This window comes from Typopeltis vanoorti, chromosome 13 (assembly GCF_054136105.1).
Source record: "Typopeltis vanoorti isolate ZY-2024b chromosome 13, IOZ_Tvanoo_1.0, whole genome shotgun sequence".
Lineage (NCBI taxonomy): Eukaryota > Metazoa > Arthropoda > Arachnida > Uropygi > Thelyphonidae > Typopeltis > Typopeltis vanoorti.
The window spans coordinates 111,679,572-111,705,293 of NC_143561.1; the positions used below are offsets into that span (position 1 = coordinate 111,679,572).

At 33.8% G+C, this 25,722-nt stretch overlaps 1 protein-coding gene across 1 annotated transcript in view; it reads left to right on the forward strand.

Annotated features, from left to right (window-relative positions):
- Positions 1-25,722, forward strand: part of LOC150100473 (uncharacterized) — a 230,207-nt gene that overhangs the window by 75,246 nt on the left and 129,239 nt on the right. The window contains exon 3 of the mRNA XM_090402661.1: positions 21,098-21,303. Within this exon, the coding sequence (XP_090258787.1) occupies positions 21,098-21,303 (206 nt within the window). The remainder of the gene's footprint in view (positions 1-21,097; positions 21,304-25,722) is intronic.

Consider the following 25,722-nt stretch of genomic DNA (forward strand, 5'->3'; position numbering starts at 1 on the left):
CATTTCATTCAGGAACTTTTCTACGTTACTTGACTTCCCATATTTTCGCTTTTTATTTGGCCACTACTATAATGATCCGCTGTTTCCTCAAATCCAAAAGCATACATCATTGCTTTGAGTTATCTTATGCAATAATATCGTTCAACACAATTGACTTTTGAGAGCTAGTTGGTTAGATACTCAATCAAATAATTCTAAAACTATTGATTTATGAAATTTAATTGCCATTTAGGGCATAGTAGAATGTGAAGAAAGACTGCACGTATTTTCTGGATGAATCCTTTTTAACCTAACCTGCTTCTGCGACCCGTTTATCCAGCGTAACAAGCAAGTCCATGTGGAAGATTTGTATTCCAATATCATTTTGAAGGATTGATCTCCTCTCCCTGAACCACTTTATTCCACCCCCAAAAAAAGAATTCTGCACATCCAAATACAGCTTTATTTCGCCTCGATAAGGTGGAAACCAATTAATAAGTAACTGCAAAAGTATATTATATACGAATTTTAGGCATTCCCGTAAGACTGCCATATTGGCATAGATATGGAAATGCCTAAGGATACTTTGCTTGGACACTGCTGAGTAAATCGAACATTTGTAATAAATTGTCTGAATGACAAACAATCCGGGATCAGACTAACAGTGTTCGTGAGGAATTCAAGAAACCATATAACGTAACACTATCTGGCCTTGTGCATCACTGAATGAATGAATGATCAGTTAGTTAAGCTTATACTAAGGCAGGAGTATTATGTATGTCAGTCGAGTCTGTTCATTGGTCAGTTTTATTTACAGAGTTTATCGACTGATATTTATAATATGTTTTTGAAAACAGCTTATAAATATCAGTCGTGTCCAAAACAGCAGGAATATTTGAAACTCGAGTTTTTTCAACTAAACGTTGCACCTCTACGATGTTAAAAGTTTCCTTATGATGAGATCTCGTACTGTCGCAAAAGAATTCATCAAATTCTGCTCGTAGGCTCCACGTTGTGGTGCATATCCAAGCGAGGGTTTTCATAATTATCGTTAACAAAATAATCACTTTAGTGCACGGAAAGTAATCATTGAACTACATACAACCTATTTCAAACTTTTCGGAAGATGTTTGGTTCTGGTTAGTTATTTTTTCCAATAGAATCACTCTGTCATATTATGCTTCTTTAATACAAGATCATTCATCGGTGAAACAGGCCATATTTGATGAAAAATTCGTTCATTTCTGAAATGATTATTTTGGTAAGAAATTCCAATCTGTTTTAGATGGTCAAAATTACCCTCAAAAATTTTGTCCGAAATCATCTGATAAATCTAGTTAAAAATTAAAAATTCCATATTCATTTACAGACGCGTAGCTAGGGAGGAGCGGAGGGGGTGGTCCGCCCGGGGGCACTTTGAACCTTTTTGAACTTTTTCAGTTAATTCTAAAGTACAGTCTCGAGAACTCATTTCCGAATATTGTAATATTACTGCGAATTTTCCTCACAATTGCTGTAAGTGTTGCTAGTTGTGAGAGGAGTTTTTCTAAATAAAAATTGATTAAGAATTACCTACACTACTATGAAATAGACTTCGCCAATGTCATCGACGATTTTGCTAACAGAAAAGCAAGAAAAATAACATCTTAGAATGTTGGAATTAAAGTTTTACTTCGAAAATAAATATTGTGTTTTAATTTATTTCCCTATACGTCATTTTGAGTTGTAGTAGTATTTTTGGTGTGTATTGAGAGCGGGGGCAAACTCAGGGACTGTCCCTGGCGGCAAAAGCTCTAGCTACACCACTGTTTAGTCATATTTTCAATAACACTGACCCGAAGAAATTGAATGGTGATTCATATAACGTCGCGAAAGTACAGTGAGGATTTTCAGATTCATCAATCATCATTAACTACATATCCCATTATTGAAATGTTTTCACCCTCCTTCCATCTCTCTTTCTCTCTCCTGTAGCGTTAGAGAGTTACCCAAGTTATTCAAAAAGTAATTTACGGTTTACTGACTCAACAGAAAACATTTAAGCACTGATGACATTGATGAACACAGGTTTACTGATACTGCAGAATTGTATATCTTTGTTGTCTTCAAGTATAGTTCTATTAAAGCAAATATAACCATAATTTTCTCTACTTGAAATATTTTCAGGTATGTTAATTGATCCTTAAGCGACTAACACTTTCAGAGAAATAAAAAAAAGTTAAGAGCTCCTTTTATTATGCGACATTAAAAACTTGTTCTTGAACTCGTAGATGTTTTTATTTGTGAATTGCGCGATATATTCAGATTCCTTTTTATCCTATTCCTTCAAATATATCCTTGCCGAGATATGAGCTACCCTTTTTCCTTGTTTTTTTTTTTTTTTTTCATATTTTAATACATTAGAAATATATTCTAGAAATAGAATTGTCTCTTATTTCGGATCGAACTAACAGAACTGATTTTCAAGGAAATCGTCGTGTTATCTTTCCAAATTATGTTTTGTCAGAAAGCGTTTGTTTGCCTTTGAGAAGGGATTTTGTTTTCTTATAATTCTTGTTGAAAAAGTAATGCTACCATATTTTCTTGATTTTAAGCTATTAAGCCATTCCTTGCTCTTACCCGTATCCATCCTAGTTTCATTTTTAGAACACAATTCAGAACACGGAAACTAGGAATACCGTAATACCTTGTGTTTTTTCTCTATTTTCTTTTTTATACAGCAGGTATCACGCCATATATGCTGGTAACAACATGCAGACTGGGGAAGCGGAGATTTTAGACCAGGAACTAAAGCATCACGTAAATGTCATTTCTAAGAAGAAGAGATGCATGCATAAGAACAAATAATAGCAACAACCAAAAGGCGCTTCACATGAACCCAAATAGCACAGTCGTGACATACTCTGCTGTTCATTAAAAATATCACATTCCACAAAATGGACGACAGAAATGAAGGATTGGTCATTCTTAGTTGCGATGATTATGTAAACAGTGTTGTGTCAGGTGCTGCTCAAATATTCACTCGAGGAAACGTTATTCTATGTGACACACACAATGTTTTTTGATTGCATGTCGAATCTCCCTAGTTCTTTTTTCTTGATATAACCACGAGATACTTCTTGATATTTTCAAACAGAACTTAGTTTCGTTAGTTCAAAGAGGTGCTAAATGATCTCTTAATCCATTCACACGTGAATCGCATTAAAATAATTAGAAAGCAAAACCCTTATTAAATGTTTTGAATTTTTGTTTTAAAAAAAGACATGCCAGATGCAGATTTTAATTTTAAAAAATACCAGGAGAAGGAAGTGATATCTTGAAAACATATGCGAAAGACCAATCTGCAATAAACTTCCATGAAGTGTGGTCTGCATTTAGAATTCTCAAACTTTATTATTATTTAGATTGGCGACTCAATCATCGTCACTTCAAAGTGTAGAAGAAAATGGTGTGAGAAGCGTAATACGGGCTCATATAGATCTACGATCCATATTGCGAAATCTAAGGGCGTGGTCCTTTACTACACTGAAGGCATCAGCAGTAACGGGACACGTGTCATTCCTTCTTTCCAGCACCTGGCACATGTCAAAGCTTAAATCTGTGCTGCTCCATTCATTTCGCTTTTATGTGATGCATGGCTCACAGTTTAAAGACGTTGCGAAGAAAAAAAAAGGACTATTTTTCATCAAAATATCTGATTTATTTCATTTGAAATAACTCTTTATCTTTTATAATAATGATACCTCATATAACGATGAAAGCATATTAATCATTTTCTTTGATTTTGCGATGATTGGCAAGTCTACTGAAGCATCATACTGTGTTCAAGTGTATTTAGTATTGATCAATAAACAGCCAATGACTACGCTTCGTTCAGAGCATCTTTTGTGCGATTTGCTCTGCATACTCTTGTGATTTACATAATAAACTGAAGTGCCTTGTTTAAAATTAAAAAATAAAAATTAAAAGAGTGCAGCTCATAGATGTAAGCAAGATAGGATAGAATAGGGAAAGCGGCGGCCTACAAAATGATCTAAGTCTGAGACACTATTCTTATTTTTCATATATTATAATCTTATTGATGAAGCATTGTAAGTTAACCTATCATCCCAAACACGGCACTGGTGTGCTTATAGGTCTTTTGACCTTTTGTGTATGGGATTAATATAAAAAATAAAAGAAAAATAAAAAAAAGGCAAAGTTTCCACTCCATATTAAGGAAGAGACCCTTTAACTCGTTTGATTGAAAACAACTGATTTTAAATCCCGTCCAGGATGCGAAGAATCTTTATTAGAGCTTTACTTTTGGTTATCCGATCTCGTACGGGGGGACCGATGGATTCCTCGGAAACTCGGATTTTTCATCTCACAACACATACCAAACAGAATATACTCATTAACAGCTGTAATACATTTGCAGATCGATAGACTGTACGATCAGAACATTAAATGATTTTGTAATATGTAACAGGTTGAGCCTAACACTCACGAGAAAATGGGATATGTGAACCCGATCCAAGAAAGGCTGTTAGTCTGTAGTACATTCGTGTTAATACCGTGGGAGTGCTAAAGGCAAATAATCCAGGAACCCTGCCCTAGAAATATGGGACTGTTTCATATCGGGATATGAAACAAGGTCCGTATCAGGATACGAACTTTGTGTTCCTACCCTTTGGGATATGTGATCCCTCCATATCGCATACGAAAAACGTATGATAACGGGGTTATTGTTGCCTTAAAGCAACGTAACCTCTTAGATATTTTTCTTTATTTATGTAACCTCTTAGTTATGTTGCCTTACAACAACATAACCTCTTATATAACACTTTAATAAATATTTCTTTATACTGCGTACAAACGTAGCTGAACAGATATTACCGGAAGTTTTTGGTAAAAATATTATCAATGGGACAATATTATCAATGGGACAATATTATCAATGGGACAAATGTTTATATAAAAAACATATAACTTTTTTGGATTTTTTTCAATGGGACTAATTTTTCAATGGGACAAATCTTTATAAAAAAAACATATAGTTTTTTATATAAAAATGTTTATATAAAAAACTATAAAAAAGCATCGAGTACCAAAAATAAATCCACGATCTTGAAAGCTGTAAAAGAATGATAAGGAATTCTCGCCATCTGAGTAATTAAATTTGAAAAATTATTAAAGGAAATAACTCGGAATATAATTCATAAAATGATATTCCTGGTTATATCATGTAACAAAAGATGCTAATCGTAACTATTTGTATTAAAGCGAGAGGTAGAAAACAATACCTTGGTGGTGGGGGAGTTAATAAGGCATGTCCTTAGTTATTATATAAACTTATTGTGTCCTAGACTGAATCCGAATACAGGTCTTTTAACCTCACGGCAAATATCTTGACTTCCTTACGGTTGAGCTAAGACGACGTAACAGAGAAACCTGACTATAGAAGGGATGCTAGAACGCATAATACTCACCTTAAATCCACAATTTGCAGGTATAAGGTATCATCTAGTATTATGACCGAAGCATTACTAAGTTCATCTGTTAACTGCATGTGATCTCAGTAGGTCTGCTTTGCTCGCTTCCTAGTGAGCATTCTAAAAAATACTTCATGCAAGAATTCTTGGCAAAATGCGAAGAAAATCGTTGGTGGGAAAATCAGGAAGAAAAAGTTTGCGCTTCGGCGAAATAGGATAGTAAAGATCAAACTAGGTTTTTAACGAATAGTTGAGACACTGGATATATTGATCTCTATCGATTTTATTGAGATAGTTTCGGTGATCTAGAAAAACATATGATAAAATGTAAAGTGAAAAAAATGTTCAAAAAGACAATTATTACGGTGTCAGTGGAACTTTGTGCATAGCTCAGTCTTTCACTCCAAATCAGCAGTTAATTTGTGATGTTGATGGTACGATGTTAAATCAGAACTTAAGTAATGAATAGCTATCTCCAACGTTATCTATATGGTCACAGTATTAAATTTAATAATTTTAATGATGTACTGCAATTTTTATTATCTTATATATCTAATTTTCAATGTCTTTACGAAAGTCAAGTTGGCTAGTTCACCACTGTACATTTAATATACTGGCCTATTTTGGCCGAGTGATTAACTACTTGCTCTCCAAAAGCCTGTTGGTCCGAATTTTTCCGAGGGTATCAATGTTTATCACTGTTCTTAGGTGGAATATGAATTTCTTTTCCAGGTGTGCATCGCCCCGTTACTTTATAGTTCTTATAACAGCAAATCGAAGATGAGAGAAATAAGCCTTTTTTCTAGTCATAGATCTGGAAAAAAAATTGTAGTTTTTTTGGAACCGATATTTTTGGATCTTGATATATTCTGGGAAATTGTCGTGTCCACCATAAAATGACTATCTTTAATACAAATATTTTATAAGGAAAGTTTTATTGAACACATACAGCGACGGTTAACAAAAGAACATTCGGACTTACTGTTCTGGGTATGTCATTGAAGAACTTTCAAAAGAAGTATCGGAATTTTCCTAGCTAAGACAAATTTGAGTACTATTATTTATTGGTAAGATATGATATGGAAAGTAAGATCGACTTCTACGGTTTAAGAGACAATGCTAGATATATACATTTGTGGTACTAGCTTCAGATAAGATACCATAATCGCTATCAACAGATAATATAAAATTATTTCTATTTAGAAATGCTTATTTCAAGAATTACAAGATACTTTAGTGGTGACAAAACGCAATGTCAATCCCCTTTCGCACCAATTGCAGATGACATTCTGAGTAGACAATATAAAGTCGAAAATGAACAGTAATATATGTGATTATGGATCTTTATATGGGATGTCGTAGTCTCATCGTAAATGGCCGTTCTACCTCCCCACAGGTAAGTTCGGAAATCGGTTGTGACGAGTCTACTCTTTGCACTCCCGTTTCCTCAAAAATGTCGCCGGCACACCATGCCTATAAATTGGTGTATTATCATGTTGGCGCATATTTTTCGTTTCCATTTCGTTTACTAAGCTACAGCGCGTAGCCTCGTCAACACTTATTTGTCCAAAATGTAAATGTTGATTCTTGTTTTTCTGTAATGCCGCAACACCACGAGTAAGAGACGAGACAAGATGCTCAAATAAACACCATTCCTCCTAACAGCCATCATACGTAAATGTTTATGTGATTGGAACAGTGTCTTTAGAGAATTTATCCTTCCTATAACACCTTTGCAGTGCTCGATCCTGACGCCATTTGCTCTGCGTCAGTTGAACAGCATCGTCTGAGATGATGTTAGGCTTTTACACATCACCTCTTTCACAGCAACTAAAGCTGTGGAGTTCGATACGTAATGTTCAGTCACAAATTTCTACAGCTGTGCACACCCCGAATTTCTTAATTGGAAGCCCAAGAATGACCTTCTTCCGAGTGATGCCTAATAGGAAGAACACAACCCTTCTTCACCTTCCTGCAAACGCTTTCGGTTAGTTTTCGTGATCTACTTATCTGTAGCTCCGTGTTTCCATTTTAATATCGTCAACCAAAGTTGATATTGAATGATGTAATTATGCTATAACGAACTGATAACCATTAGCTATACAGAAACCTAAAGGCATTGGACGTTCACCTAGTATTATACATAATAATCAAAACATTAAAAAGTTTTTTTTTTCGTACTTTGCCATGCTGCTACTTAATATGTCTTCCGTACTTGAGGAAAACATTACCGCACAGTTTTTAAAGATTAATTTTGACACCTTTCTCTAAGGACATTTTATTTAAAATTACACTTTTAAGAATTTTAGCTCGCACATACTTATTTTCACTAAAGTCATTTAAAAGAATTCGAAAGAAATGTTAAAACGTCTTTCTCTTAAACAAATAGCATAAAGTAGGGCACAGCGTTTAATTAAGCACGTGCATATTAAATAGTGCACTTATTTGTTATATTAAATGAAGAGCATTTAAAACCAAAACCATTGCATATCAAAACATGAACACTGAAACGACTGAGTTAAAAACAGCTGCCACCTCTACAGGTGTATTGTGTAGATATTCTCTTTTACTTTTTTTTTAATTAAAACACAAAACCTTATAAACTAAAGGGGTTATAGAAGCTCATCCAGAGCAAGCTTTTACAAACCATCAGGACCTGTTAGTGGATATGCCAACAAGTCCGACATCTAATTGATATGCAGTATGTGAAATATATATGAAATATATTCCACATTTGATTTTGGAGGAAGTCCCACCGAAAAGAATCGTTGATGTTGCATTAGTAGCTATGCCGGAAAGGGGCCTTCGAATTCTTGAAAACTACCAATCTCATAAAGAAGAACTGTACCGTCTAAAGTTTTATTTTTTAATTCTCATTCCTATAGGACTGCATTTCAATTCAATTCAATTCAATTTGCGATGGAATTCGTCACTGAAAAACTGTTATTCGTTGTTTCCACCTTTATCATCCCCAGATATGCTAAACTGAATACAATGCTCTCCATGAAATTTAGAACATAATCGCTTATTGAATTTATTCTTACATTTTTAGGTGAACAGCGTGTATTTTGTTTGTAAGTTATACAAACAAAATAAACTATGTATTTTTGTTTGATATATATGGAGAGATGGTCTAATATGCATAGTGGGCCTACTCTCCACACGACAGGATGTAGGTTCAAATCCCGTCTCGAGCAGGGATGTTTGTGACAGCAAAGCTCGCTATAATTCGACTCTCACCATTGAAATATGGCTGAATGTTCACAGAATTTATAAACTTTTCTATTCTTCAATACCATCTAGACGGGATACCCTGATTTACTTCCTTTAAAGTATAATATTTTGAACCTGGATAGCCATCCCTTCTTTCCCACCACTTGAGAAAGAGCACTGCAACTCATCACGCTCGTCATTATCCACACAAAATAACAGAAATTTGTGATTACTTGTATCCTGAAATTGTGATAATTGTTAGCGTTTGTATGCGGAAACACAGTTGCGGAAAGCTCTCGTTTCTCTCCTTCCCCCTCTACATGACAAGTAGCCCAGTAAATCAGCGATGTGCGTAGTGTGCAGTGGCAACGAAACGCTGACTATACCAGTTTGATTGACAACAATGGAAATTCTAGATTTGTATCTACTAGCGGATGGGAGTAATTGTGTCCACGTGCTTTGGAACGCTAAATAATGCTCGCATTGGTCTCTCGCGCTTTAATTAACAAAGCAGCCAAAATTCGAAGCCAAGAGTGCCCATTTGTTAACTGTAGTAATTTGTAAAGTGCAATTAGTGGATGTTCCCAGTAGACAGGATGCAATAAGGCTAGAAAAACATCAGCCATTATAACACGTTGCAAATCATGAAAATATTTTGAATAACGAAGCTAAAATTAGACAAGCATTATGAACAGCACTATAGAATTTTTAAAAATATTCTTTTATATGTTCGTACAGCTATGCAACCATTTTCAATGGGGAACACTATTCACTTTAGCTGATGGCAGCGATCCTCTGTGGCTCTAGCATTTGTAGGTGATATGTTTATAGGTTAGTGTCCTTACTTTTGGTTACGCTTCTCTGTTCATGGTGTTTCTAGGTGGGTTCTTTCGCCAATAAGTAGTAGTGCTCCCTCTAAAAAGGAAATGTAATATTTATAATTGGACCTTTCAGCGCGCGTAGCACACTCGTGCGTAATGATATTGTTCACCTCTTGGCTCGCATGTCGAATTAAGACGCTATCCTGAACGCATGCGTTAGCGAATTTTTCCGAATACATAATTTACTTAAAAGAACATAACCGACGATATTATCTAGGGGACGAAAGCTAAAACAAGCGTCGATTCCTACTCTTGCAGAATTTATTGTTAGCACGGCAGTTGCTTAAGTCAACAATCATTTTTTAATTCATCATAACCATCCTCCCCATCCACTTAAGGCTGGTTTAGGCTACCATGAACAATATCGTGAGGCTTTCCAGTTTAATCTATTGGCAATCAAGTTATTTAAATTTCTGTAAACGTAATTTCTCTATTTTTCCATATATTTATATATGTTTATCTCTCTATAATTAATGCGCGTAATATTTTTCTTCCTTTCTTAAATTCTTCTCCGTTTCTACCTCTTGCCATTGTTTTGATTTTACTAAACGTATCTTCATCGCATGGTCCTTGCTGTTTTTATATACGATTTCAATCATCGATTTTTAGCTTTCCGTATTATCTGTACACAATACTGTATCATCTGCATATTTATGTGATGTAAATATTTTCCGTTCACAGTTATTCTTATGTTTTCTGGAATAGACTATTTCACCAGTTCCTCCGGGCAAAGGTTAAACAACTATGGTGAGAAAGAACATAGAACTGGAGGGTGATGCTGATTGTTTTACGTTTCACTTTTTTCTTTTTTTAATTTTTAATTCAAAGAATTTATTTCTGCTTATTGAGTCAAACGTTTGCTAAGTCTCCAAAGATTTTTTTTCACATCAGTTAAGGTAAATGTAAAGTAGTATAGAATGCATCTAAACGTTGCTCATAAGTTGCTTTAATTCTGTTCTGTATATTTTTTATTATAAACATAAAAATCTGATCCGATGGAAGAAATATGATGACAAAAGGATAGAATTACACACTTTTGTGTACGAGGCCAGTTTATTGCGTTTGTGTTTCCAAAAAATGCTATAGTGTTCAAAGTGTGGAGACGAACTATTCCCAAATATCGGCAACCTATAGTGTGTGGAATAGCTATACAATTAAAACAGCAGTTACAAGTTACGGTAGCCCAAGGCAGAAAAATATTCCGTTAACAAAAGCGTTTATAAATATGATTCGAAGGCTATCGCGAAAAAGCCTTTATAATTATTGTTTTACCATATTTTTACTTCAGCAATGTTGTTGACAAATTTAAAGTTTGCAAAAGATGTATTTGTCTTAAAATCCAGTTTCTGCTAAACCATTATGCAATTCTAAAATAACGTTGCATTTTAAACGCACTGTAATATTAACTGAAATAGGCCGGCATGACATTTCTTAGTGTTATTCCGTTATTTTTATTTACTTTTTTTTTTTTTATGGTTTAAGCCAATGCAGAATACAGGTTGGTCGGCTAAGTCCAAATTTGCAGGCTATTCCTCATTCCTTGAACGCCTACTAACGCTAGACACCACGAGAAAGCAGGGACTCGACATTGGGTCCGAAGCGGTAGTCGGTTTTTCGCATTCCTTATAGGCTCTGAGAATTTCCCCTGTAGTTATCTAGTTTGACTCTTAATATCAATCTTGTTTAATTAGTTGTTCAACTATCGTACTGTGTTTGTGAGGAACATAACACGCGCGCATAAATAATGATTTCTATGGATAATCGATTTGTAGCGACTGTACCAATGTGTGTGACTTTTTATTGCATCACTGCCCGATTTGTTCGAAGTTCAGAAGCTAACATCAATTTTACTATTCATGCTTTGTCCACCTTGTAACAACACATCAGCGAGTGGATGCATGCATACGGGAAATAATAATAATAATAAAACTTTTGTCACAATTTCTCTCACTGTTTAAACGTTCAATAAATTTATAACAACTTTTCTATCGAGCAGATAGAAAGGTTTTTTATATATTTTGTTGTTATATATTGTGCAAAAAACAATCATTAAATCTATCTCGCTACTACCTCCAGTTAGTTTTACGAGACTTCTTGTATAGTTCTCTTTACAGCTAGCATTTTCTTTTCCGTCAGCCTTTTGTCCTATAGTTTATTCAAACATCGTTTGGCTCAGAGCAGGTTCGCCATATTCAAAAGTTAGGGGAATGAAAGGGGTGGGAGAATAAAGAGAACTGCAAATTCGCTTTAGAATTTCTATTGTAATAATAATTCATGTGTTTCAGAAAGCAAATAAGCAACATACAATTAAGTGAACTTAAAGTTTCTTAATGCAGAGACAGTAACACCGCTGCATAAAATATCCCCTCAATTTTAAACCAGCATATGAATTTGAGCACACTTCGAAAATTATCGCCAATTCGAACACTTCAATTATGCGATCTTGACCTCTTTCGAAGAACTTAGCGTGAACAAAATATGAAAATTATTTTGCTGCCAAGTCAGAAACTCAAATAACAGCTGATATTTCTCGAAGTCCTTTTTGACACTTTACCCATCTAAATAATTTTTAGTGTAAAAGCGCACATTTTAAGCGTTTTGTAATGTTAAGGTGTTTTTGTAAAGATTTTTTTTGTCGTTTTATTTTTGTTTCTCTAACAATTTAGTCAGGTACATGTTATTAAACTTTTTTGTTGTTGTTGTTGTAATGAGAAAATTTGGAATGCGTGAAATTATTAGGCACTATCCTCACTGGCATTTTTTTTCTAATTATCTCATCACGAAATCTCCATAATAAATTTGATAGGTAATTTCTTCGTAATTTTATTGAAAAATCTACTTAAACCTTTAAATCCCATAAAAAAAATTATTTCCGAAGACAAAAATATAATGAGAAATAACATTCATATTCCGTGAAAGAGATCTTTTTTGCATTCTTCTGTTTTTCCCCTTTACTAATATTTATAACCAATTGCAGAAACGGAATTCAGATGAGTCGTACGTTGCATTTAAAATCAAAGAAACATAACTCCTCGATGTACAAAAATACAAAAAAGGCTAAGCACTCCTACCAATCGGAAGTATTTTCTTTTCTTAAGTTGAGGAAGATAAAAAGCAAACATCAAAGCAAAAATAAAGTCATTGAAGTAATATTTATGCAATATGTTCGTCTAGAACTCTTCCAGTTTTCAGAGCGGCCTCTCTTTGGAGAAGATCGAACAACGGTCCCTGCGGGCCATTCCAACTATTACGCCACTAATCGCACTGCACTAACATCGCGATCAGATTTACATGCAGATGACTGTGTGTATATTAAAAATATTTACAAGGTCTAATTTTCTTGTTCTTTGGGCAAAATCTCAAATGACTTCTAGTACGCTGTCATCTTATATACCAGAATTTAAGTATTTTTATACCCGTTCTACTAATGGTATCATATAAACAAAGTGGCGATACTGTTTCTGACATGGGAACATAATTAAAATTATAACTTAATTGATATCTTATGGGAGATGTTATTAGGTAATATCAGTGGAGAAAATTTGCTCAAATGTCTCAAAATTTAGCTGTCGTTATGATACTCAATTAAGCTAAACATATTTGCAAAAGTAAGTGTGATAAGAAAAACTCTGCTAATAAATTTACTTCGCTTATAAGTTGCTCGAAACTTTTCTTTTAGGGTGGTGTACGACCAAGCATTTAATCTAAAGAAAGAAACTGTCCGTGTTTTCTTTATTGCAGATTTATCTTAATTTGGAGCAGAAATATTTCAATTAATTATGAAGTTTCAGTGGAAAATCTGGTATTATCTACGGCTGTGGAGTTCATAAATCGAGAATGAGATTCGCGGTGTCATAATGATAGAAGACAATTACTGGTCTTAATGAAAGCAGCTAATATCGGGTCATTATTGAAGGGACCTGTTAAAGAAAATTACTAAATGAAGTCATCGTAGTCATCATTATACGTAACAAACAACCACATCGCGGTTCAAACGATTTCCAAAGATAATGCTGTATACATTATTAGTAATGGTCGTTGCTTGTTTAACAGCCCGCCATTCATTCCTGCAAAATGGACATTTAGATATGAATTGTTATCCAATGTTGAAGCGCGTAAATATAAATGGGTTGTCAAGGGACGCGTGCTCTCAAAATTTTAAATTAAAAATTAAAAAAATTTACTTTAATTTATTATAAGTAGAGATATGAACAATATAGGTTAAATAAGTGATACCGAATAAACTCTTTTTTTGTTGCTGTTCGTAACATATTTTTAAAATATTCTATAGGATTTGGGGGACAAACAATGTTAAAAATGTTTTTTAACATTGCCGTGTTTACTAAAAATAAATCCAAACGGCTACGCAGGCCTGTTTCGGATTACAATACAGTATAAATTTCAGTTAAGAAAAATATTAATAGACAATTGGGACAAGCTTGGGAGCCAAATGAAATATTTAGAAACGTAATTTTAAACTTAAAATATTTACAATTTCAAAACACAATGTCGTATGCTTAAATGATAACATTATTTTGAAACTTGTAGAGATAATCTATGATTAGGCAGGGATAGGATACACACTATAAATCGAAAACGGAGTTCCACGCAAACTTATAAGAAAAATAATTTGTTTATACTAGCATAGTTATGTTTCCACAATCGAAACAATATTATACGAGGGTGGTCTGAAGCGTTCTCGTCCTCGGCCACAGATATAGATGGCAACACTATCGGCAAGATTTTTTTTCTAAGTTGGTACATCTGTCATAAGCATTGTTGTGAAATTGCAAGTCATTCTATCAAGCAGTTTGTTTTATACAGCTGTCTGAAGCAGAAGTGTTGTCTGTATCCCTTGAAATGGATAAAATTGAATATCGTGCGGTTATAAAATTCTTTGTAAAAGAAGGTTTAACGCCAAAAGAAATGAATTCGAAGTTCATATAAGTTTATGGGCACACTTTGCCTTCATTTTCGACAATTAAAAATGGGCTGCCGAGTTTAAACGTGGCCATACCAGCCTTGAAGGATGTCCAAAAAATGTAACAATACCAGAAATCATTGATCGAGTGCGCACACAGCGGAATTCCGCTACATTTGGTAACACGGGTGAATTCCAATTCGTTTCGAGTTAGATGGCAACGACAGCGTCTAATATCACGACTTCAACATAACATTTCTTTGTAATTGTTCTCGTTTTGGTCTCAAGTAAATTGTTCCGTCGCACCATTAACTATGAATGAATGTATTTTCCCATTTTGTGATTTTGTATCTCCAAATTCCCGTCTAATCCTAAACATATTTGCATAGATAATCTAATACATTTTTCCATTATCCTCCTAATGTGTCTCTCTGCCCATCCCAAGTTTATTACCTTCCATATTATAATTTTAATCTCTTTATGACCTCCTTCGATATAGTTCCATCTACCTGAATCCCTCGTTTCATGATCCACCCATAAAAATTATTCGCCAGCCTTTATTTACACCCATCAAACCCAGGATCCAATGAAAATCACAATCTTCCTTCCCTCAATATTTCCATTCGTCTCTACTTTTTGTAGATAAGAGAATTTCAAAAATCATGTAATTATTATTAGTCTTGTTGTCATTCATAAGATCAGTTGTGTTGTTGCTGTGTCGTAATTATTGTTAGACATTTTTGCTCTTTTGTGGAAAAAAACATACTGGAAAAGACAGATAATTTTGTTTATATACAACATACTGAGTTTTATTATTAATACTATATTATATACTATATATTATATAATATATACTATATAATATATACTATATTATAATTATAATATTAATACTATATTATATACTATATATTATATAATATATACTATATAATATATACTATATTATAATTATAATATTAATACTATAAATAATTATATTAATAAAAACACATTAAAAAACACTTCTAGGGTAATATGCCACCACAAAAACCTTCCAGTGCACAGTTTAAAAAAATAAGAAAACAGAAGATTGAAAATATAAAGAAAAATATAACTCCAATTGATATTTTTATTTAAAAAAATCATCTCACCTCTAGTTCATTCAAGCTTAACAACTGAATTAAATTTGCCTTCTACAAGTAGTCATATTTCATGTGAAATCGAAACAGAAGAGGAAAGTACAATTGAACAACATCAAAACCAGAAAATCGAGAAGCAATGTAATAATGATATTTATATGGTGGATGTTAAATTAGAAAATATAGATAATGCAAAAATAATAGATTTTAATGATTCCACAACATGGCACATAACCAATAGTAACATACAAATATTTGTTCAACATGGACCCGAGTTGTGCGATAATATAAGTGTTTATCCTGATACAGAAAATTGCATTTTGATAAAAATTGTTTTGTAAAAACCATGTCAAAGGGAGAACAAGTACTCAGATATTGGTTGATATATTGCAAGCGTAAAGATGCACTGTTCTGTTTTCCATGTATTCTTTTTGGAAAAAATCAGAATGTGTGGACCACTGCGGCGTTTCGAGACTGGCAGCATTTGAATCCTATTACTACGTCATGAAAATTCATTATATCTTTAAAAAATTGACGTAGAATGGAAAACTTTTGAATCAAAAATTAAGAAAGGTGTTTTATAGACGATCAATTACAAGCAATTTTAAAAGGAAAAGTAGAGGCATATATATTTTAAAAGTTATTTTGGATTCCATTCTGCACTGCGTAAAAAATAACGATACTTTGAGAGGAACTTGTGAAAAAATTAGTCATCCCGAATGTGTAAAATTTTTGAACACGATAGAATTAATTAGTCATTACGATCCTATTATTGGGCAACATATTGAAAGTCATAAGAAAAATCAAGTTAATTATTTCTCTCCTATAATACAAAATGATAGAATTAGTATAGTTGCTTCTAAAATTAGACAGCATATTATTTCAAATATTCAAAAAGCAAAATATTTTTTATTTTATTTGATAGTACACCTGACACTTCTCACCAGAAACAGATAACTCAAATTTTGCGCTGTCTTAACATTGATCCTAACACGAAAAATGTAGCATTCAAGAAACCTTCATAGATTTTATTGTGACACAAGAAAAAACTGGCGAAGCACTTGCGAATTACATCGAAAAACAGTTAATATCAGACAGATTAAATATTATAAATGTAAGAGGACAGTCATATATCATGTTTTGGAACAATTCAAAAATTGTTTAGCTTTTTTTGTAAATTCTACTAGTAGATGGGATCTTTGAAAAGAAAAATTATCTGTTCATCTTAAAGGTTTAAGTGACACGAGGTAGTCCGCGAAAGCTAACGTGGTAAAAGCCTTATGAAATGAAATGCCTTTAATAATACAACTTCTTAATGAAATGTGTGATGGACAAAGACAAGTTATAGTAGACTCTGTAACAAATGCTTGAATTGCAGGCGTAGACTTCTGTGGCTAATTGGTTCAAAAGATATATTTCGGTGATTACACCACATTTTTTATTATTCAGTTATATAAAACACTGAAATAATAGTTCCGTAAATCGTAGGATTTACATCTTCAGGGGGTAAATAGTATAACTTAAAGTTTAAACAAGAGAATTAATAAATACAAATCATAACCGTCTGGCTATTCATAAAACTCAAATAACAGAATGCAGATATATATATATATATATATATAACGTTATTGACGTTGAACAATACTGGACAATGTCACGTGTTCTTGTTCTCGTTCATACAGTCCGAGCTCTGATTGAGGTAGATTTTTTATTAGAGCTGACCACGCTTGATGGAGAATTAAACCTTGATTTTTATTGCATTGGGTTGGGTTTTTTAGCATATTAGTAGCTTCTTTAAATTTTCTTATATAACTGTTGTTTTCTATGTATGACATCGTCGTTTTATGTCAGAGTACATCGTGTCCAGTGGAATGGAAAGCAAGACCCGTTTTTTTTTTTTTTTTTTTTTTTTTTTTTTTTTTTTTTTTTTTGTGTATTGTACGTCTTTTTGGTGTTCAGCCATGCGTATTTCTCCAGATCTTCCTGTCTGTCCTACGTAGCAAATCCTGCAAGAGCAATGGATTTTGTAGACTCCTGGTTTTTTAAGAGGATGATGAGGTGGTTTTGGTGGATGTAGGAATCTTGAAAGTTTTTCCATAGGAAGGAAGGCTACTTTTATGTTGTGTTTGTTCAAAATTCCTTATATAAAAAATGTTTGTAACATTTTTGATATTATAAGGAAGCGAGATTGCGTTTTTGTAATCCTGTTTTATTGTGTTGTTAGCTGGAGGCATTTTAAGGATTCTCTTGATGGTTTTTGTTTCTCATCCATTCTGTTGGAGGATTTGTGTTAAGTATTTTAGTTCTTCATTACATCTTTCTTGTGTGCTGGAGATATTGTATGCTCTGTCTCGAAGAGTTTTAATTAAGCCTATTTTTTGTGAAGGGGTGTGAGGTTGCATTTAGAAATCTTCCAGTGTTTGTCGGCTTCCTATATACTGAGAAGGAGAGTTTACTTTCCTCATTAACTTCTAATAGAATATCCAGAAAAGGAAGTTTTTTAATGTTTTTCTTGTTCTAAAGTGAATTTTATGGTGTTGTGCAAATTGTTGAGATATCCAGAATCTGTATGTGAAATTGGGAGTTTCAAATATCAAGCCATGGAAGTTTTTGAAAATTTAGGGGATATGGACGCTTTTCAAATCTTGCAAAAAAATTACGAACTCTCATTACAAAACACGTATCCAAATCTAAACACAGCATTAAGGATTTTCATAACAATGCCTGTAACAACAGCTTCCTGCGAACGTTCGTTTAGCAAATTGAAAATTGTAAAATCGTACCTTCGTTCTTCTATTGGAGAAGAGCGATTGACAAACATGTGTATAATATCAATTGAAAAAGATATTGCAAAAACATTAAATTATGACGACATAGTAGATGTTTGCAAATGAAAAAGCTAGAAAAATTTCTTTATAAAATATGCTGAATTTATTTATGTTTTTATTATATTATTTTATATTATACCTATGTAGTGTATTTCTTTAATCTATTTGTCATTGAATATGAATAAAAATTTGTTCTTATTAATCGATTATTTATTTATACAAATACATAATTGGATTTACAGGCAACTCATTTTGAAGGGGGTTAATAATAAGTATTTAACATATTGCATTTAGTAAAATATGTTACATATAAATTTTTCAAAATTTTTGTCATTTTTAGGTTGGGGGGGTGAAAATATCACGTAGTGAAAAGACTACTATAAATGGCTGTTTTTCATCACATTAATTTTATTGAATTATCATGATAAAAGAAACGAAATAAATCTTGGGGCGGGATTATACTAAGCGATATATGGTCAATGAACATATTTGCTTGTAAAAGACCTTTTTGGAAATGCCATCGTTGCAGACATTCTTATAGTACACAGGAAACAAATGGATATTCTTGTTTATTTCGATCCAAATATACGAGGGTGTCTGAAAGGCTCCCGGCCTAATAACTAAGACTAATACATTTATTCCAGCAATGCTCCACTGCCATTATCCCATCCCTGTAATGGTTCTCAATAAGATCTGCAAAATATCCGTCTACAGCTGCAATTACCTCTGGATTCGAAGAAAAACGCTAACTAGCGAGGAACAGTTTTAGTTTTCGGAAGATATATAAGCCAGACGGAGCCAAATCTGAGGATTATGGTGAATGTTTCAACAATTCATAGTGCAGATCCCTTAATTTTCCCATTGCCAAAACACCTTTGTGGGTAAGTGGAAGTCCTGATGAAAAATGATTTTTTTCTTCTGCAAACCGTAACTTTTCTCACGAATGTTTTCGTCTAGGTCTGGTTAAAAGTGCGGAATAATATTCCCTGGTTATTGTTTTACCCTTTTCAAGATAATTAATAAACAAAATGCCTTTAGCATACCAAAACACCGATGCCATGACCTTTCCTGCTGATAGAACCGGCTTTGTCTTCTTTTGCGCTGAACAACCGACTTCTGTCCACTGTTTTGACTGCTGTTTGGATTCTGGTGTGTAATGGTGAATCCATGTGTCATCCATAGTAATAAATCGACGCACAAAATCGGTTTTATTCTTGATAAAACTTTCCAAGCACTGTTCACAGATTTTCATGCGAGTACGTTTTTGATCTGCTGTGAGCAAGCGCAGCACCCATCTTGTGCAAAGCGTTTTTATTTGCAATTCTTCATGCAAAATATATATTACACGTTCTTTTGAAATACCTACAGTCTCAACAGTTTCACGCATTTTGAGTCACTCGCCGGTCATCCAATGATTTCTGGTGTTGTTACACTTTCTGGATGTCCTTTAAGTTGATCATCTTCAAGGCTGGGCCACGTTTAAACTCGGCAGCCCATTTGTTAATTGTTATCAACGAAGGAGAAGAGTGCCCATAAACTTTTATGAACTTCGAATTAATTTCTTTTGGCATTAAACCTTCTTTCACAAATAATTGTTTACGCACGATTCTCAATTTCATCCATTTCAAGGGATACAGACAACACGTTTGCTTCAGACAGCTGTATAAAACAAACTACTTGATAGAATGACTTGTAATTTCACATGGATGCTTATGACAGATGTACCAACGTAGGAAAGAAAAAGCCTTGCCGATAGTTTTGCCATCTATGGTCGAGGCCGAGAACTTTTCATACCACCCTTGTACAATTAGCCATCGAATACCTCCAGTTTTCACTTCCTTCAATATTCGTAATAACTGTTGTTGCTACTGAGTTGTTTGTTGGACAGGAACGTGTTACTGTTGTTGTTATCGGGATGAAAACCTCTGTTACCTTTTATGTATTACTGTAAGATACTACAAAGTGTGAAAGGGGGAAATGTTTCCAGATCATTTTAAAAAAATCATTTTACAGAAAGCTACTTCGAGTTCAAGTATACGAAATAGAATTTTTCATTCTATATTAAAAAAATGCTACTGTATTTCTCGAAACTATTTCTGGTTTGCCTATTATCGCTATTCCCAAAAAGTTTTCAAAGGGCACTTCTTTTATTCTTATTTATAATTAGTGATATTTTACGTTTACTCATCTATAAATTTCATCATGAAGAAATTAGTAATTATAAAACAGATGATAATCTAAAAAGAATCTAAAACAGATGATAATCTAAAAAGAATCTAAAACAGATGATAATGATCTAATTTTAATGCATAAAAAGTATACGCTTATCTTCCTAATGAATACTTGAATGTGCTTGTGTGTATTTAAAATTCACTGAATTATTGTCTACTGCAAATTTTACATTATGACGACAGTAACGTAGGTAGAAATAACATGAGAAAAATTTTCCTCCTGTAATTATTACCGACTACTGTAGTTTGAATTATTCACTTTTTCCCACAGAATAATTAACAAACTGAAAATTTGGATATGCATTGAAGGAAATTTTGAACTCATCACAGGAAAGCAAAAATCCTTCACGAGTTTATCATTGAACGCTGTAGATGTTTTTTTTTTTTTTTTTTTTTTAAGCACTTGTATCGTTGATCCAAACTAAACTAACTTTTGGGCTTATTTGCAGGTTCTTTCGGACTGAAATTTCTGAATCTTACTGTTCCTGGTGCGGTTACTTTGGGAGATGCCGTTTGGATGCACTGTTACTTCGACTTGGAAGGAGACGAGCTATATTCGGTTAAGTGGTACAAGAACAATGTTGAATTCTACAGGTATCTGCCGAGCGACAGACCTCCCGGTCAACAGTACAATTTGTTAGGAGTTTATATCGATGTAAGTGTAAGTTTCATAATATTTCCTTTTCTTATACATAATTGGAGAAAGCCATGTGATATACGAGTGTGATATACGAGTATTATGAACATCTGTAAAGCTTTTAATATAGAAGCTATCGAAGATATAGCTAACGAAATTCGTTTAGTAGATTGAGAAGTTTGAATCCTGATTGAAGCAATGAATTCACTAACTACGCTTGCTTGGCATCAAGATCTCAAAAACATTGAAGAAAGTATATTCGTAACATTGTAATATCTGCTATACTCACTAATGTACGTGTAGATAACTTGTTTTCTGAAGTGATACTTCGCAGAAAATTCTCTGCAAGTTCGGTTTGCAATGATGCGTACGGAGACAATACAATACCAAATGAAACAAACATAACCTCTGATTTTACTGTTATTTTCGCTGATTTTTGAACTAAAGCAACTTAAATAGACATGTTATAAAATTAATTCAATTATGATATTTTTTAACATCCAAAGTTTCATTAACCTTTTATCAAGGAAATATTAAATTGCAAAATCTATTAATGAAATTTAGGAGACCTATCCACCAAATCTTTAAAAATCCATTCACTTTATTGCATTGGAAATTTTAATTACTTGGTCCTCTTCCAGGAAAATTCTGTTTTAATTCTTGATGTGTAGAGCAGTTTAGTTCTTTTAAGTGTATTGGAGTGACGTGTCCAAACAGTATTGTGAGACTCGATCTTAGTTTGCATTTTGTGTTATTTCCTTCTGATGTTAGCTAATCTCTCTCGAAACATCAGGAATGTTTGGACTTTTTAGAATTATGGCCGAAGCATTATATCGTTTAAAATTTCTGCTGTTCTATGGTCAATGTGCCTATTCTACAGAAAAATAACCCGAGTTTCCGGTAGAAAAAACTCATTTGACCCATATATGAGACTATGAACTCATCTGTTCAAAAGCCTTCGTAAAAGTTAAAGATATTATAGTACGCCCACCGTTTGTAGACCTCTGCTTGGCGTTTTGCCAAGAATAGTCGACTCATGCTGATGGGAGAGAAAGAAATGAAGGATGTACGAATTGGTCGCCAATATGCAAAATCACGTGCTTTCTTGTCTGTTGCTGTACTAGCTTGATTTTTGTTGTGGCTTTTTTGCAGTTTTTTTTTATTATTAATTTGTATGATGGATCCAGTACAGTCAACAAGTTCTGCTGTTAAACGTTTCAGTAACTCTTGCAAAAGAATACTGAATAATGTGCTGACATTCTGCGAAAAAGAATCGTTAAAAGGAATTTGTTCCCCTTTCTCAAGTCATAAAACGTACAAGTGCAATTGCGAGCGTATCGGGGTCGACTGTTCAAAGAATTCGTAGGGAATCAAAAGGTGAATGAAGGTAAACCAAAATTTAAATCTCCTAAAAAAAGCGCCGGAGAAAAAAAACCATCGAAACCGTAGCTTTGAATGATTTTGACGTAGACGTTATAAGAACTATTCACGAATTTTACGTGGTCGAGAAAAGAGTGCCAACTGTTCCGAAATTGATTCCTGTGCTTAAAGGAAAAATTAATTTTCCTTGGAAAAGAGAAACTTTAAGGAAAATACTTCATGAAATCGGATTTTGTTTTAATGCTATTGCTATATTAATACTATTGAGTATGTTTGGACAGAAGTGGAAAGTTTCATTCGCCATCGCAACGTAACTGGGGATATTGACATGTCGAAACTTTTTAAGGTTTCAGAACAGGCGATTGAAAGTATTACAGTTCAAAACTGGGGAAAATATTGCTCTCATGTCACCTCATTGGAAAATATGTATTAGGACAGAGACGGAATGATCAAAGAATTATGCGAACCTTTGGTGATCAGTTTAAGTGAAAGTGACGGGGATTCGGACACCGATTCAGATGACTATGAAGATTAAAAGAATTTGATAATGGTATTTTTTTCCAACCTTTTTTTTTTGCATGGGTTTGTTAAAAGAGTCACAAGTTATAAATAATTAATCGGTTTAGGATATTAAAGTGTCTCAATTCTCTCAAATGTAAGTTTAGAATATCTAAGTTCATTTGGAAAAAATTTGTTTTTCTGTATAATTATTTTTATTTTATAGAAAATGTTCTTAAAAATAAATTTCGTTAAATTTTTGTTTTATGCTATACCTTTTTTTTTTATTTTGTTAATACTCTACGTACATTTTTCCAACTGTTATACAAGCCAAATAGTTACACTTTAAAAACTACAATGTTCGTAAAAGAAAAGCTGAATTTTCCGACCTGTAATAATAAAATGACTCATCCCAGAAGACGGATTGATTACCCTATTATCGGAATGGAGTCTCCTTTTGGGACATGCGCAGAAGTGTCGAAGGGTCTCTAATCGGTGGGCGCTTTGTAATCAAGATTCGTATACCTTGGAAACTACAAGGAATCTAATCTGGTAAGAAAAGAGATTCTCGGATTCTTGGTCTTCTTAAGGCATGCAGCGATTGCTTTTGTCTTGGGTACTGTTCTGCTTAATATTACGATCGTTAAAAATGACAACGTCAATCTTCACATTATTTATTACAACAAAAGCCCATCATATTCATTCTAAAATTAAATAAAAGGAACACCACTCTTCCGAAAGAATATGATGTTTTGGATCCGTTTATGTATGATGTTTATGGGTCTGTGTACAAAATGAAAAAACTTAGCATTATAACTCGTCAAGCAAATAAGCAAGTAGATCTTGTCGTAAACAGAAGTAACATATTTCACAAAAGCAATGGAGAACCTAAATCGCTTAATGAGCTTTGGCACATCATGCCTATATGAAAGGTCACGGCTGTGGCTCTTAAGCTAAGTACGCTAGCGAGTCACTGGCCACTCTTATTACACGAATCATTAGAGCCGTAATATGACCTGATGTAACTTCATTTCTAAGTAGCTATCGATCTGCCACTTATATTCGACGGAGGTTTTTAACAGAACACAGTCTCACAAGTTGGAAGCACTAAACCTAATTAACAAAAACAACTGGAGTACTTTATCGAAAGTTTTAAAATAGCGCGAACGTCCAAAAACAAAAACAACGGGGGGAAAAAGTTCTCCCCCTTTCTCTTCAACATTGATCGGTCGATTTTTGAAAATTTGGAATACAGCTAACTTCATTCAGTGGAACTGAAACGAATGGAGAGTTTCGGTCTGTGTGAGAGAGAGAGAGATGACCTTAATCCACACGACATTTCGTGAACGCCGTTTATAAATGGAGAGCGGGATTGTTTGAAGGCCACAGAGTAAGGAAAATGTTGACATACCGTTTATTAGCTTATTCTATTATTTAGTATTTTCATGGTTTTTTTGGACAATTTATTCCTCAACCAATTTATCTATTTCATCTAATTATAGCTAATGTTATAAATCACGGATATTAGTGAGTCAGGTATGGTTGAATGTAGCGTTGAAGCAGCGAGTGTGATGATATTTTTATTGGTGAGTGCAAATTCCCTCCGAAATCCGAGCAATAACATAACTCATAGGAAACATGAGAGATGTTCGTGTGAGACACTAACGCACCTTATTAGAAAACAAAATAAAATTAATTTCTTTCATCCAAACAAGAAACTATAAATGTTAGGTAATATAAAAGAGGTCTAAACCCTCTTTACAGGTGTGTCACATTTTATTTTGCATTTGGCAAAATAAATAGGCAACATAAACTAAATACTTGGTTTAATCCTTTATCCAAGTGAAAGCGAACAACGTTTGCGCCTAAAGTATCTTCAGGACTGGGACAACTCGTGGCAAAGGTAGACTGAGTTCTGATCACTTTCCTTAGTATCCCATAATGCAAAGCACGTCTCCTTCGGACATGTATAATGCTATACATGTCCGCAAGGAATATGTATATAAAACAAGAAATAACAATTATAGACAAAATCCAAGAAAGAAGACTGCGATGGTTTGGCCATGTGACCAGAATGGGAACAAAAAGACTACTATCTAAAGCCCTGAATACAACGATGGAAGGTAAAAGATCCAAAGGACGGCCCAGAATTAGATGGATAGACAAAATAAAAGAGGACCTGAAAACCAAATCACAACAAGCGACACCAAACTAGACAGAATTGTTCAGACTCTCCCGGGATAGACAGAAGTGGGAAGAGTTCATTCGACCTCATCATCCACATAGATGATGGAAGAGAGAAGAAGAAGAAGACATTATGGGAAGGGTCACTACCCAGACAGGTTTCGACCTTTATTGAGGTCTCTCCAGTGGAAGCCAGACCCAGAGGCGATACCAAGATTGAAGCAATTCAGAAGTCATATTTCCATATGCCAGTTGCCCCACCTTATTATTCAATTACTCTGGATTAGAGAAAGATGTTGGAAGTTTTTTTATAGCATTGCGATACATAATGCTATACATGCCCGCCTCCTTGCAGACATGTATTCGAATCCAACT